The sequence below is a fragment of the Vanessa cardui genome, chromosome 2 (genome assembly GCF_905220365.1).
Source record: "Vanessa cardui chromosome 2, ilVanCard2.1, whole genome shotgun sequence".
In the NCBI taxonomy this organism is placed as follows: Eukaryota; Metazoa; Arthropoda; class Insecta; order Lepidoptera; family Nymphalidae; genus Vanessa; species Vanessa cardui.
In genome coordinates, this window is record NC_061124.1 from 8,305,157 (window position 1) to 8,319,378 (window position 14,222).

At 30.9% G+C, this 14,222-nt stretch overlaps 1 protein-coding gene across 2 annotated transcripts in view; it reads left to right on the forward strand.

Moving 5' to 3' along the window:
* Positions 1-10,553: 10,553 nt before the first annotated feature.
* The window catches only part of LOC124538582 (multiple C2 and transmembrane domain-containing protein-like), a 34,247-nt gene continuing 30,578 nt past the window's right edge, over positions 10,554-14,222 (forward strand). The window contains exon 1 of one of the 2 annotated variants that reach the window (XM_047115696.1): positions 10,554-10,706. Coding sequence is in view for 1 of the 2 variants with exons in the window: in XM_047115687.1 (XP_046971643.1) it covers positions 11,079-11,392 (314 nt within the window). In the remaining variant the exon portion in view is untranslated. Of the gene's footprint in view, positions 10,707-10,887; positions 11,393-14,222 lie in introns of those variants that run through there. The other variant, XM_047115687.1, reaches the window with a different exon arrangement.

Consider the following 14,222-nt stretch of genomic DNA (forward strand, 5'->3'; position numbering starts at 1 on the left):
AAAAAATATATTATCTGGGCCTATTACTATTGTAGAATAAGCCTTCAGGTATTAGCGACGCAACGCAACACGATATTTGTGTATTTGTACCTATTCAGTAATATAATGGTATTCTTATTTATTAGACACTAGTTTATCCGTTGTAGAGTTTTTATAGACTTTCTAACTATACGAGTCGATAGAAACTTAAGCCGCAACAAGCTTATAAGGCTTTTAGCCATATTATGAATAAATTAATTTACATATTATGCAAAAGTTGCTAAAATCGCAAAACGTACGAAACAGTTACCTACAAGATCTTTTTCTCAAAAAGATTTTTGCTTAGTATGTTAGAATTAATAAAAACATAGGCGTATAATTATGAAGAATATGACGACTTAGTTAATTAATGATAAAATAGTAGTTTTCTGTTTTGTCTACCTAAAATTAAGGTCAATAAAATAATTCAAAGTCCTAAAGTAGAGAGTATGTAGCGACGCTTCCATTCTGTGCAATATTAGGTGTGTTACCTTTTATGTGGGGATGGATTTAAAGAAAACAGTTTGGGTTATATAACTATTTAATGGTAAGGAGCTAAATTTACAAATGTTACAATCAATTTGGTCACTTTGATATTACATTCGCATTCACATTCAGATTTGGACAATTTCGGTCACTTGGAATAAAAGGAACGTTGGAAAATTCAATGTATTATCATTTCTCTTATTTAATATTAAAATTTAGGCGCCACGGAACATTAAATGTTTTTATATTTAATTACATAGTACAAAAATTAAAGTGGGTACATCACTAAATTTTCCATCTGCACGTGGATATTGCTAATATTTAAGGGGACAGGCATGCTATCCTTGAAGTTGCACCAGCAGCTATCTGGACACTCAACCAGGAAACTGCAGCTGTCCACACTTAATATTTCAGCCTGACATGTCAAATCCATGTGGTGGATAAAAAAAAATCTTAATATAAAAATGTATTACTTTTATTTTGATGCATTTTATCCTTAATCAATTAAAATGTACCTACCCATATATTAATCCTGTTTAAAAGATCCCTAAGTTAATTACATTAATTTATCGATAACATAACCCCCCAACCGGCAATGGCAAAACTTTGTATCTGAAAACAGAGGTAAGAGAGGTGCGCCACAGTATGTAAGAATAGGTCGGCCTGATATTTTTTTCCTTCAGAATTTTTCTAGTACAAATAGGCTATTTGACTGGTTTTTACAATCCATTTTATATTATTTAGTAGAAGTTAAGGAACCCAGTAAAAGTAGATTTTTATTATTTCTAGTACATATTTACCAAAAAATATCATATTAAAAATTCCATATTTAAATAGCGCGCAAAAACGCTACTTGGACAATAAGGCGCTGCAATGGGGTCGGTGACGTCACTTTCTTGTATTTTAATCTATGGTACATATAGTAGAAAAGCAAGGTTTACAAGAAAGTGACTTCATCAGGAGCGTTTAGTGTCACGTGTCAAACGTTTAAAAATGTATTTTTATTTATGCATTTTTGAATAAATTAAGTATTATTTTCAACTTTCGTTAGTAAATACCCATTTTTAAACTCAACTGATTACAATAATTCATAATTTATTTTTCGCATTGTCAAATATCCTATTAGAAGTTTCCAAGTTGAATTCTTAAAGGGGCCACTCTTGGCCGTGGAAAGCGTGAAAAAGTGGTAATGCGCGACCCCCTAAGTCTTGTTGGATTTGAAATAAAACTAGTTTTAACGGATTTAAATCGCGTATATTAATTATTTTACCTCTCTACCGTCTATCCGTGACCACGAACGCTGTAAAGTGCTCGAAACGTCGGGATGATAAAAATAATTAATATACGCGATTTAAATCCGTTAAAACTAGTTTTATTTCAATGTGTAATAATCGCGAAAATCTAAGACAACATTATGTGAACTTGCTGGATTTACCGTATCCCATGGCGTGTGAGAAAATAAAGAGTGAACCTTTTTTGCACACACACGATTTGTGTAATGTGTTTTTCTTTTTCATAATTGGCTAAATCTCGTGATTGGCCATACTTAGGCCGCGCCTGATTGGCATATAAAAAATATATGCCAATCAGGCGCGGCCTAAGTATTAGAAAATATAGCTCATCAAAACGAAGAGCTAATCAATATTTAGACTATAAAGGTGCATTTCTCTTTAACTGACACAAAATGATGTTAATGAACTTATCTTTAAAGCTTAAACAAGTAACGGTTCTTCATTCAAATACTCCATCATTACTATTGTTACGTCGAGGAGTTGTATAAATGTATGTACCCATATTTTCCGCCAAATTCTGATTGCGATGAAATGTTATTGCTGTGAATATATTTTCGTTCTTTTTCGTTAATATTCGCTTGTTTCTAATACACCCAAGCAGTGAATTTGATAAGCAGTTTTTTTTTATAGTTAGCTATGACAAAAGAACAAAAAATATTTCATCATTAACGTCACGATTATTTACGGTTTGACATTATTTTATTTTTTTTTAATTTAAAATTGAACACAATATGCAAAACATGAGCGTCAACACACATGCATTTTTGTTATTGTTTTAGAGAGAATAATTTGGAACTTCAAGGATTTTGTAGAAATCTCTGTTATATAAAAAAATAAAACATTACTACTATGTAGTCAATGATGTTCTAGTAAATAGATATGTCATTAACGCGCAAAAAGTGAAGACTAGAAAACGTCCTAATTGGGACGTTTGCCTTTAGTCGTTTTCATCATAATTATGCCAGTAATACGTTATAATACTTACATCATAATTATGTAGTAATACGTTTTGCGTAGTTAAAACATCTAGTTATCCCATTTACTCATTGTTTTTATCAAGGTATCCTTTTTACTTGTAACGAAATTTAAAATAAACGGTCCCCGGCACGGCACACTTTTTTCTGTTGTTTAGTATGGGTATAACATATCTATTTATTAGAAAATCAATGTACTAAGTAAGACTAGTGTAGTCTAAGTGTATCATTCAGCGCTATCTTTATATAAACTGACTAGACAAATGGTGTAGCAGAAGAATCATACATGTAATCTTTAAAGACGAATCCGAAGAAGTTGTTTCAGAGTTTATGTTACAAAGCGTCGCACACAAAAGCGATTTCTTGGCGTCCACCGAATAAATGGTGAGAATTTTTTAGTGGGCATTTCCGGTGCACAAAACATTTTGGGCACTGTTGCTGGGACTCTTATGTGATTTGAGTTTTTGCATTTGTCTGCGTTTCTCTTATGTGATTTAGAATGTGTCTCAAGTAAAAGCGTAATGTTGATATAAAATGAGAAAAAAAGGGTTTGAGAGTCGAATCGAAAAAAAAGACAATTTTTTGTAGCGTCAATACCACGACTTCTTAATATTTTATTATTTGATTTTTAGTATTTTATTTTCTTTAGAGCAAATTTTTTTATAGCTTGTTTTATTGCCGCTCGTTGTTTATTAATACCTACAGAAAATAAACTAACACAACATAATATAAATAAAAGTAGCATTTATGCGACATTGTTTATTCAAATCATGTGCTAGCGATACAGTCAAGTTAAAAAATAATCCTTGCATTTATGGAAACAAAGAATAATCATGTAAATAAAGTAGTGTAAAGTGGAGTTATAATTGTGTTATCGTTTAATTCGATAATATAATATTATAGGTAAATGCTATAAGAAATAATAACCATCCTTTACATTACACGATTGCACCACCAACCTAGTTACACTGACTCACTTACATTTTGGCAACAGAATATATGATGAGTGGGAGGTCGGTAGGTACAGAAAGAAGCCCTAAAACCGAATACTCTTCTTGAAAAATTTAAAATAGGAGACATTAACTACAATGATATTTAAGAATAAAGACATGAAAATAACGTGTCGCCGTTAATCGATTTATAATATTTCACGAGTGATATTCGAAGTGAGTTCTTACAAAATGGCAATTTAGTTTGTTGCACCGTTACTACTTTAGTAAAACACAATAATTTTTAACTATTTTTTTACACAGGATTTAAAAAAATCATTAACAACAAACATGGTTACAATACATGTAATTTTTATTACCATATTTCCTAGTTTTCACAGTACCATTTTCATATCCATAAAAAGAGCTTCAAGTCAGGTAAATAAAAATATTCAGTGTCAAAATAAAAAAAAATATACGGTCGAATTGAGAACACTCCTTTTTTGAAGTCGCAAATATCTTTCAAGCATTCATTCGAAATAAGTAAGGCTGTGAAATCAAATGAACCAATCCGGTGTGCGATCTAACAGAAAATACCGCTGACGTCAATAACATGCAGTTAGCCCTAAACTTCACGTGACCATGAAATAGCACGGAGATTACATATACATGCAAACTGGCCAATGGCCATCCCCACCCACCAACGTGCCACTGACCTTTCGATACAACTCCGAACTTGTTCACTGAATGAAGTATGGCGTAAAAAGGTATTGCCAAGGATGCCTTCTTACCGCTTCCGGCACTTTCAAAATATTTCCGCCATCGGTATACCCAATTTGTTTTTATGTTTATCATAAACATTATTTTAAAGTGGCCTTAACATGGTTGGAGAGAGTTGAACTTATTCTCTAGAGATGAGCTATTCTTGCCTTGCGTGCATCAGTCTATTTTGATTGAGTTCGGAAGTTTAATGTATCCGTATACTGGGCTGGGATTGAACATATCGGTGGTAGCAGTTTCATATTGTAAATTGAACTCATTTGAATAAAGTACATATATACTGCTAGCAATACTGCTTTTGATTTGAATACTGTAAGTTATCAAAACTAAATTTCTTTTTATGCTATACTAAATCAAGATAACGATTCAATAACATTATCAATTCCTTCACCAAAGTCCTTATTATTTAGATCAAATAATCAAAATAAAGAAAAAATATCCTAATTATTTAGGTCGTGATTGATATTGGAGTCCTATAGTATAAATTCACAATATAATTAAATTAAATTTGTAATTAAAGAGCTACCTGCCGGTTCTTCTAGATTGAAGTTACTTTAAAAACCATAACTTTACATTAAAATTAATACTTTTAAAAATGTCAAATCAGAAGCTTGAGCTTATTTTTAATTGAATTGTTTGATTTTATTGTTATTCTTTGTTACTTTTTATTGTAACAGCTCAGATGCATTGCAATGCAGTGAGTGTATAACAATGGTGCAGTTAAATGTCGTTAGACTACAGGATCTGAACAGGAAAGTACGTTAATCTTACCGTTCAAGGATTTTAACACATTAAGATAATATCTTTTTAATTTGAAATTATCATCGCGGTAAAGAACACAAACATTGTTGTGCCCTTTCATTAACACATTCGATTGATAATAATTAATATATGAATGACAAATGCTTTAAAGAAAAAAAATATTTAACAATATGCTACTATAGTATCCGAAATAAAAAATAAGGAGAAATTGATACATAGAAAAATAATCATAGATGTTAGACTAGGCTAGAGACTAGACATAGACTTATAAATATATGTAAAAAATTGAATTTGATTAATTATTGAAGTAAATACTCGTATGATTCTATAGATATATGATGATTAAAAATTTTAAAAATATGTTTAAAAAAGAAAATTAAAAACGTGTGTTGAATTTTTAAAAAAACTTTCGTATTTTCTTAAAAAAAAGTATTTTATACTTATTATACATTAATGTTATATCACATTATAACAATACTTACTACGTGTACCCAATGACTGTATTATGCGTAGTTCAACAGTAATACCAAATATTTAGTTACGCCCGATGCAAGGTGTAAATTGTTAAATAAATAATCTTTACTCAAGTATGACATACATTAACATCGCATAGAAATCCCAAGAAAAACGTCATGGTGATGTTTTGTTTATTCAATGACTTTTAAATGTATCGGTGGAAAGTTATATTTTTTAAGTAGGTGACATATTTATATTAGGAATTTACATTATTTGTACAATATAATACCTACAAAAAACATTCAGGTAACAATAAAATACGTCAGAATAATTAGTTTACTAATGCTCTTGCGAATGCGGATATGTTGCAGAAGCTTTAAATTGTATGTATATTTACCATAAAGTTAAATGAACAGCTTAGGAATTTTCCACAATTTGGCAAATCACACATGCATTTCCTGCAATCGTTTTCATCAAAAATAAAATGGACTTTAAAAAAAACACAAATTAAGCACATGCCATCTCAATGGGATTTGAGAGGACTCGTCACTAGGCCATCTTGAAATATACTTTTATGTAAAAACTATAACAGTTAGCAAAACGAAAATAATGTTTATTCAATCAGTAATATGATATAAGAGCCACACTACAGGATTAAATGAACGTTAAAGCTACATAGTAGCTTTAAGTTAAGAATGTAGATTCTACCGCGAAGAACTTTCCACTAATTAATATTATAAATATGTTACAATACAATAAAATTATTATATATTATCCTGTATGAAAATCAACGAATACTACATACACATACTAGGTATATAGACTAGGTATATTGATAAAGTATTAATGACGAAGTTAAAAATAAAATGTGCTATGTAACTATTATGTTAAAAATGTTATCGTGCCTTAAAATATATGCTTTAATTATTGATATTAGTAAACAACGAGGTCAACTTCTTCATGTATTCGGAATGTGACTTTGTTATCTTATAATATTAGTTTACTTTTTGAGGGTTTCTCGATTCAATAGCCGTTCAGGATGATATTGCAGTCTTTCCATGGCCTGATCATCTATTTAATTGATTGTCAATTTTAGATTGTAATTCAGAATCTCGTTACTGGTTGTTATTTCTGCCCTCAACACCAATGTCCCCAATGCGTCTTCGCTGTTGTCGGTTTAAAATAGGAAGATTTTTTCTGATTGTGTTCAGTCACTGCATGGGATGGATGGGATGGTTATTGCAATCACTGCATAGGATACTTTAATAACAATGGCAGCTTACTCGTAGAACATTTGACTACTACTATCTAACCAACTGGTAATCCAGTCCCTGTGCCTCATATATTGTAATGAAATTGGATCCATCTTCGTCAATTTTGTTCGTACATAAAAACAGTTCTTTACATAAAATAGTTACCCATTTACAAAGGATACGCTTAATTTTTTCACCTGCACGATATAATGAATTTACATATGAATAAAATGGATGGTATATTTTTGAGTTAGAATTTTTTTATTTTAGAGAAATATCTTTTTATGTTAATCAGAATAGTGAAAGGACTTTTATGAGTTATTATGGGCCTGAATACCTATTAATGGCACTGGAACAGAGTGACCCAGAGCTTGATATAGAGACAGACATTCAAAACGATTTATATATAAGTAGTAATGGCTGCATAAAAGTTAAAGCGTATACATATATCTGTTAAGTATATTTATGACTCAACAGTGGGATTTTACGTTATGCGTATATTCGCAGATGACGCACTTGGTGTTTTGGTAAATAGAAATCTATTTCAATTTTTTTTATATTTACAATAAATTTTGACATTTATAATTATTGTTTACATAGTTTAGCTTTTATATTGGGAGTAAAGTTTATATTTAGAATATATTTGTAAAACGTTTTGAATTTGAAATGTGATATTTATATAAATCACAAATGTTTTCTTCACATCAATAAAAACACATCTTTCACGTTGAATACTTCATAAAACATTATATTGAGAGCTGCTTATGAAGTACTCCTGGCCGACTTCGATTACAAAGCTCAAATATTAAACGCAAGCGCAAACACGAACACTTCTATTGTCTTCGAGTCAAACCCATACGATTGGTCGGAGTTTCTTCGCAGGATCAGCGATCAGATTTATGTGCGGTTTGGAGTTAACGTGATAATTTCTCTTGACTTTTTTACCTTACCCAATTTTGTGTCTTAAAGCAAGACCTCTAGATCAATGGCCTTAGAAGCAAACCTGTTTCTTTCGCAGTCCAGAGCCCTTGGGGAAGAAACGGGCTGTGAGAATTTTTTAACCTCTTAATCCAATGTAATTAATCGCCATCTGCACGATACTGGATAGGCTACGGGGTCGTGTTGATATAACGCCTCCACGGTCGCTGCAGTGCTGCACTCCCCTCGTGGCTGTGCGAAAATACTTTTTCGGCAACCGCTCTCCTCAGCTGTCTGTGTTTCGCGAGTACCTCTCCCATCGCGTTTACTGCCCTATGTTCTAAGCACCAGACGTTGGGATTACCACCCCACGTACGAAGGTCAGACACGACAAGCTTTTTACATTAGTAAAACGATTGCAGTCATTATCTTTTAAAATTTGACAAATGCAAAAAATATGACCCACCTTCCCTTTAACCGTCATGTCTTCTTTCCTATTTTATAAATTTAAATTGATTGTTAAAAAAATTCATTTACAGGGGATATTATTCAACGCAAGAGATGGTAGACAGGATATGTAATAATATAAATTTTAATGTATTTTTATAATGTTGGACAGGAGTAACTACTAAATTTCTTGACGGTTCTTCTAGGAGCATTTTAAAATCCCATACTGGTCTTAGTTTCACATTTAATATAATTCAAAAGTACTTTAAAAAACCAATTTGAATAAATTATATTTTGATTTGTACCGCCTTTGTATTCGTGACATCGAGTATACTATTAACTTCAATTATTTCTTATATATTATTATAATAAAAATAAGTATTTTTTAATAACAAAACAATATATTTTTATTTATTTAAACGTCTATTTGTTTATCTCTTTAACTATTTACTCCTTGAATTTTGAATAATTAATTTCAAAATTTTATGTTCGCCGGCTACCGATGATATTTTTAATTTCTGTATTTTATAATATGTTCGATTTAAAAAACCTATTTCAAGTACAATCAATAAGTGCCATATAATTACCTGTTCTCAGCTCAGTTTAAGCTAACTATTGATACTTAGGCAGTACTGGTGCGATGGGGCGACAGCTCAGGATATGAAATTTGGGATCACCAAGATCTGGAGTCTCCTGCCTCACCCTCACTACGTATGGACAAAAGATCTTGTACAAATTATACCAGTTTCCGGCAAATGTCAAAGATGGTCCTGGAACCACCCAGTCGAAAAGAAAAGTGCTTCGAATACACGCATCTAGACCGGGGCGTCTACATGATTAAAGCCGGCCCTGTTCTTAGGTAGAGTTCGTATATACAGGAAGAAATCCGGTTGAAAATTAATAAGAAAAATATGTATTAAATTTTTTAAAAAGTTAATCAAATTTATTTTTAATTAAAAATAAATCGCGACTGGAGTAAATTACAATAACCCTCTTCAAGCTAAGAGCAAATAGGTTTCAGCCCAGCTATGGGATACCTATTAATAATAATGTTTCCCATATATTTTATTAAATTATATTTGAATTATATTTTAAAGGTCTAATCGTGTTTTGTAATTTCAAAACTGTTTTTTTATATATCACGTACTTGGACGTTGATAAAATACTATCTTTCGAAACTACTTATTATCTGTTATCTTTGCACTCGTAAATCTAAGAATCAATGTATTAATTATATCTTTTAATTTAACATTTTTATACCATACCATAGCCGTGTTTTTCATATTATTTAAATTAATATATTGTTAATCGTAATGAATCAATATAATGTGCGTTCGATTTGGAAAACGTCCTTTCATCTTACTACTTATAACATATTTTTTTAATTTGCGAATTAAAAAAATATCTTATATTGTAAAAGAGTATAAACAGAAATAAACCAAAATTCGACCTCCAAACTATTAATATATATAACCTAACTACTTTCTTTTGTATAGCAAAAATGTTATTTCTTGTTTTAAGTTTTAAGTCTGGGTGCAATAAAGAATAAATAAATAAACCTAACTAATTTCCGCTTGCATACGCTTTATACCAAAAAACGTTTTTGGACAATGGTATACGCATATGTACAAAAAATATCGAGAAATAAAATCAATTTACAATTTAAAAAGTTTTTTAAAACTTAATTTAAAAAATAAATCATATTGATCATTAAGAGTACTTTTTAGAATAAAAACGGATTGGTTGGATTTGGGCTCTGGACCAATTTTATTGTAAAACAGTATTGTAAATCTGTTTATTTGAAAAGAACTATGCGAATTTCTTGCCATTTTTTCTCGCTGGAGGCTGCTTTCCGATACGGTGGTATTATTTAATAATCGACGATTCGAAAACGCTTCATTCTAAAGTTTACTTGAATAAAAATTATTTGATTTGATTTGAACGGCTCCGAACTACTGAGAATTTCTTGACTGAAAAACTTTGCAATAAAAATTTGGATGATGAAATATTTCAAAATTAAATTAAACTCGTTTACAAATAAAACGGCATTGTGTATAGACTTTAAGAATTAAAACACCAGTTCGATGACGATGATGTTTGAAATATAAATAATTTATACGATTTTAATTAAAGTCCAATATCGAATGTGTCAGTATAAACGATGAAGCAGAGTGACGTGGGCATCTTTAGTGGTTAATTAAAAAAAAAATCTAGTGTTCATATGTTGGATACCAATTCGAAATTTAAAACTGTTAATATGTTTATATGTGCTCGTGAAACAAAAAACTAAGATGCTAAGAACCGTAAGGTGGACCTCCTTGCCAGTACCGCGTGTTCTCGCTAACTCAGTCATTTGTGTACCTCCGTAACGATCGTGTCCACCTGACAGAGGTATGTGCGCTCCACTTAATTCGAATTTTAATCGATTTTTAACGATCGATTATTTTATTTTTTTCAATTAAACTGTCATCAATGTGTAATTTGTTAACGATTTTATCTATAATATTATGTGAATACTCTGATAACTATTAAAATCTCATAATAACGTTCAGTGCTCGATTAAATATCGGACGATATCGTTTCTTACAAAATTATAAAACCGAATGTAAACAGTGATAATTCGTACGATTAAATGTTTACATATTTTTATTTAATACCTACTTTATAAAATTTATAAAATGTGTTGTATTGTTCACGGTAGTTAATATATTTATATGCGTTTATGTAAGCGTTACTCGATTTTATATCGATTGTTGTGAAGTGATGTCCTTGAAAAGGAAATGGTCTTTTAGAACAAAGGTCCAACTCGAATCAGTGCCGATCCATGATGGTGTAAAGTGTAAACAAAATGAGGAAGTCGATGTTGATCATTTATCAACGGCCTTACGAAACCCGGTAATGTTATCCGTTTGTGACGAAATAGCGAACAGACAGATCGAATTTGAAAGAGTGTCACAAGTTATCGAAAATATAGATGAATCGGAAAACTGTATAATTGACCGTAATGCCGAAGTTGCGATAAGTCCGCAGTCCGATGTTAGTGACCGTGATCCCCTTACCCAATCAGAAAAGGTTGAGTAAGTATGACCGTGGGGAAATCTAAATTATATTTTTGACTCAGATTAATAAATCATAGTAAATTTTAGTATTAGACAACACTAAATTAATTAGATTGAAAATACATCAATCGAAGAACATTTCTTACAAGATTGACAGTATTTTTCCGTAGGTTAAATCCTTTGACCATGATCACACGCCGTACAAAGTTAAGGCCACCGCAATTTTTTTCGATATAGAGTCGTGCTCAGTCAAATTTCGCTAACCAAAAAAATTTGTTCAACATTCAATTCTAATTTAAATATTTTAGTAATGTTGCTACATGAAAAAATAATAGACGTAACTATCGAAACTATTTTTAAATAGGGTAATTTTTAATACTTATTTATCAAAACAAAAACCGTTATTAGGAACAAAAAAATTAACAAAATAACGGTGTTTTGATTTAGTTTATACGTGATATACTTATATAAAACGTGAGATAAGACTTATATCTTGTTGTTGAGTAATTAACAAAAAAATATATACAAAATATCATTGTTATATAAAAATTTAATAATGATATTAATTACATATAAACATAAATTAAACATATTTCACATGTCATTAAAGATTATAATGTCCAAATATGTATAATTAGTTTTTTTTTATTGTGTAAAATACAAATATACTCTAGGTATATGAATAAATAGAAAACAAAACTCACTAAACATATATCGGAAACATTAAAATATTTATAAAAAGAAATAGATATTTGGTATTATTCAAGTTACTTGATGGTAGGACTTTGTGAAAGCCCGCCTGGGTAGGTACAGTCAGCGTCAAATAATTAGAGACGCTCAGGGTATTCAAATAATTAGACGCAACCAAAAAGTCAATAATATCGGTACAACCAAAGTTTCCTTATTGTTGTCAACAATATACGCGCTCTAAAAGTCGGGACGTTTAAAATGTCATATAGATCGTTTCAGTCAAACCGTCATAAATATGGTTACAGTCATATCGCCAATGGTATCCAAGCATTCTTAGTGTTCAAAAATACGGAACACATTAGAAAACTAGCATATTATAGACATAAACGGCTTCCCAAAGATAAAAACCTCTTTAAGCAATGTTGTTTAAGGCTAAGTTGTCTTTAGTATTTTTAATTATTTAAAACCCCCGTGGTTAGCAGACGTAAATCATGAACCAAACTTTGTGTATCCACCTACCCCAATAAGAGTTGAGTTATCCTCAAAAAGGAAAGGAGGCTTTGACCCAGCCACGGGCATAACAAACTTTAACTCTAAAGCATCATCATAATCAAGTAATGTTGGTTTAAATATTTAAATGTTTGTTTGTAAATGATGTGTTTGTTTATTGTCGTATTCATCAGAATGCAATCCGCGTTTTGATACTTCAGGTATCAAGGTAGCAATTACCTTCATCCTATAGATCGAATAAATCCTTAACCTAAAAGTTTTGCAGTATAGAATATAAATGATTTTGATGACACTATATAATATAGATGAGATGCTGAGATGGCCCAGTGGTTAGAACGCGTGTATCTTAACCGATGATTTCGGGTTCAAGCCCAGGCAAGCACCACTATATATACACTAAATGTGTTTATAATTCATCTCGTGCTCTGTGAAGGAAAACATCTTGAGGAAACCTGAATGTGTCTAATTTCATTGAAATTCTGCTACATGTGCATTTCACCAACCCGCATTGGAACAGCGTCGTTGAATATGTTCCAAAAAATCTCCTTAAAAAACAGACTGAAATTTACAGACTGTTACTTTACTTTACTACTTTTTATATAATATCGTCTGTGCAAGTGTTTTTGGTCAAGATCCACTCAGAAGGACTTAATTCGATTATTTGCTAATAATGTTTATAAAGGTTAGAATCAAGTAGGCGAATTAACATTGCGCTAATAATAACGTTGGCAAAAGTGAGTACGTGGTACATGATGTTTTAAACATGAAGTATAAAAATACTCAATGTAACATTTTACATATAACGATTATTTATTTTTAAAGAAATTATAAAATTGTTTCAAAAGATATTTTTAAATGTACGATAATTATTTCGAGTTTTGTAGAAGTAAAATGTCGTGTGTGTCGTGAACTTTGAAGTTCGTTCATTCGAATTTACAAGAGGAATGTTTTCTTAATTTCATCGTCTTATTACTTTTCGTATTCACATTAAGGTTGAAGGTGTTTTATGTCAGCGGTTTTTCCCAACTCCAGTGCAATATCCACGACTAAGCTGACCAGAAATATTGTTTTCTTGAGATAGTCTTAAGAATCATTTCTTATTTTATATTCGCTTAAATAAGCTGATAATAAAAAATTAAAACGATATGTATGTTTAAGTTACCGAAAAATTTGTAATTATAGCTCTATTTATTTTTTAACCCAAATGTGCCTTTTATTGTATTTGTGGTGAAACTGCAAGAATGTTTCTTCTTACACTGTCGATGCGCTACTCACCTATTCCTTATTGCTAATTCCACTGGCTTAATCAATCCTTAAACTAGAACAAAGCGTTACACTATTGCTGTTTAGCGGTTTGCAAAGCCCGACGGCCATATGAAATATGTATTTTTGAAAAGACATTTTAGTATGTTTTTACAAGCCTAGTAAATTTTAGCTGCGCGACCACTGTTTTAGAATGTAGAATCTAACAATACAAAGTCGGTTACGAAGTTAATCTGTTCCTCAAATTAAATTATGTAATTAAACTTAGGGTTTATTGAAATCAACGAATAATACTTAAACGCGTTTTGATTATCTACCGTAGTGTTCATTATTGAATGAAAAGCATGACACATTTGTACTAGTTTTTTACATAAAATTTGTAATG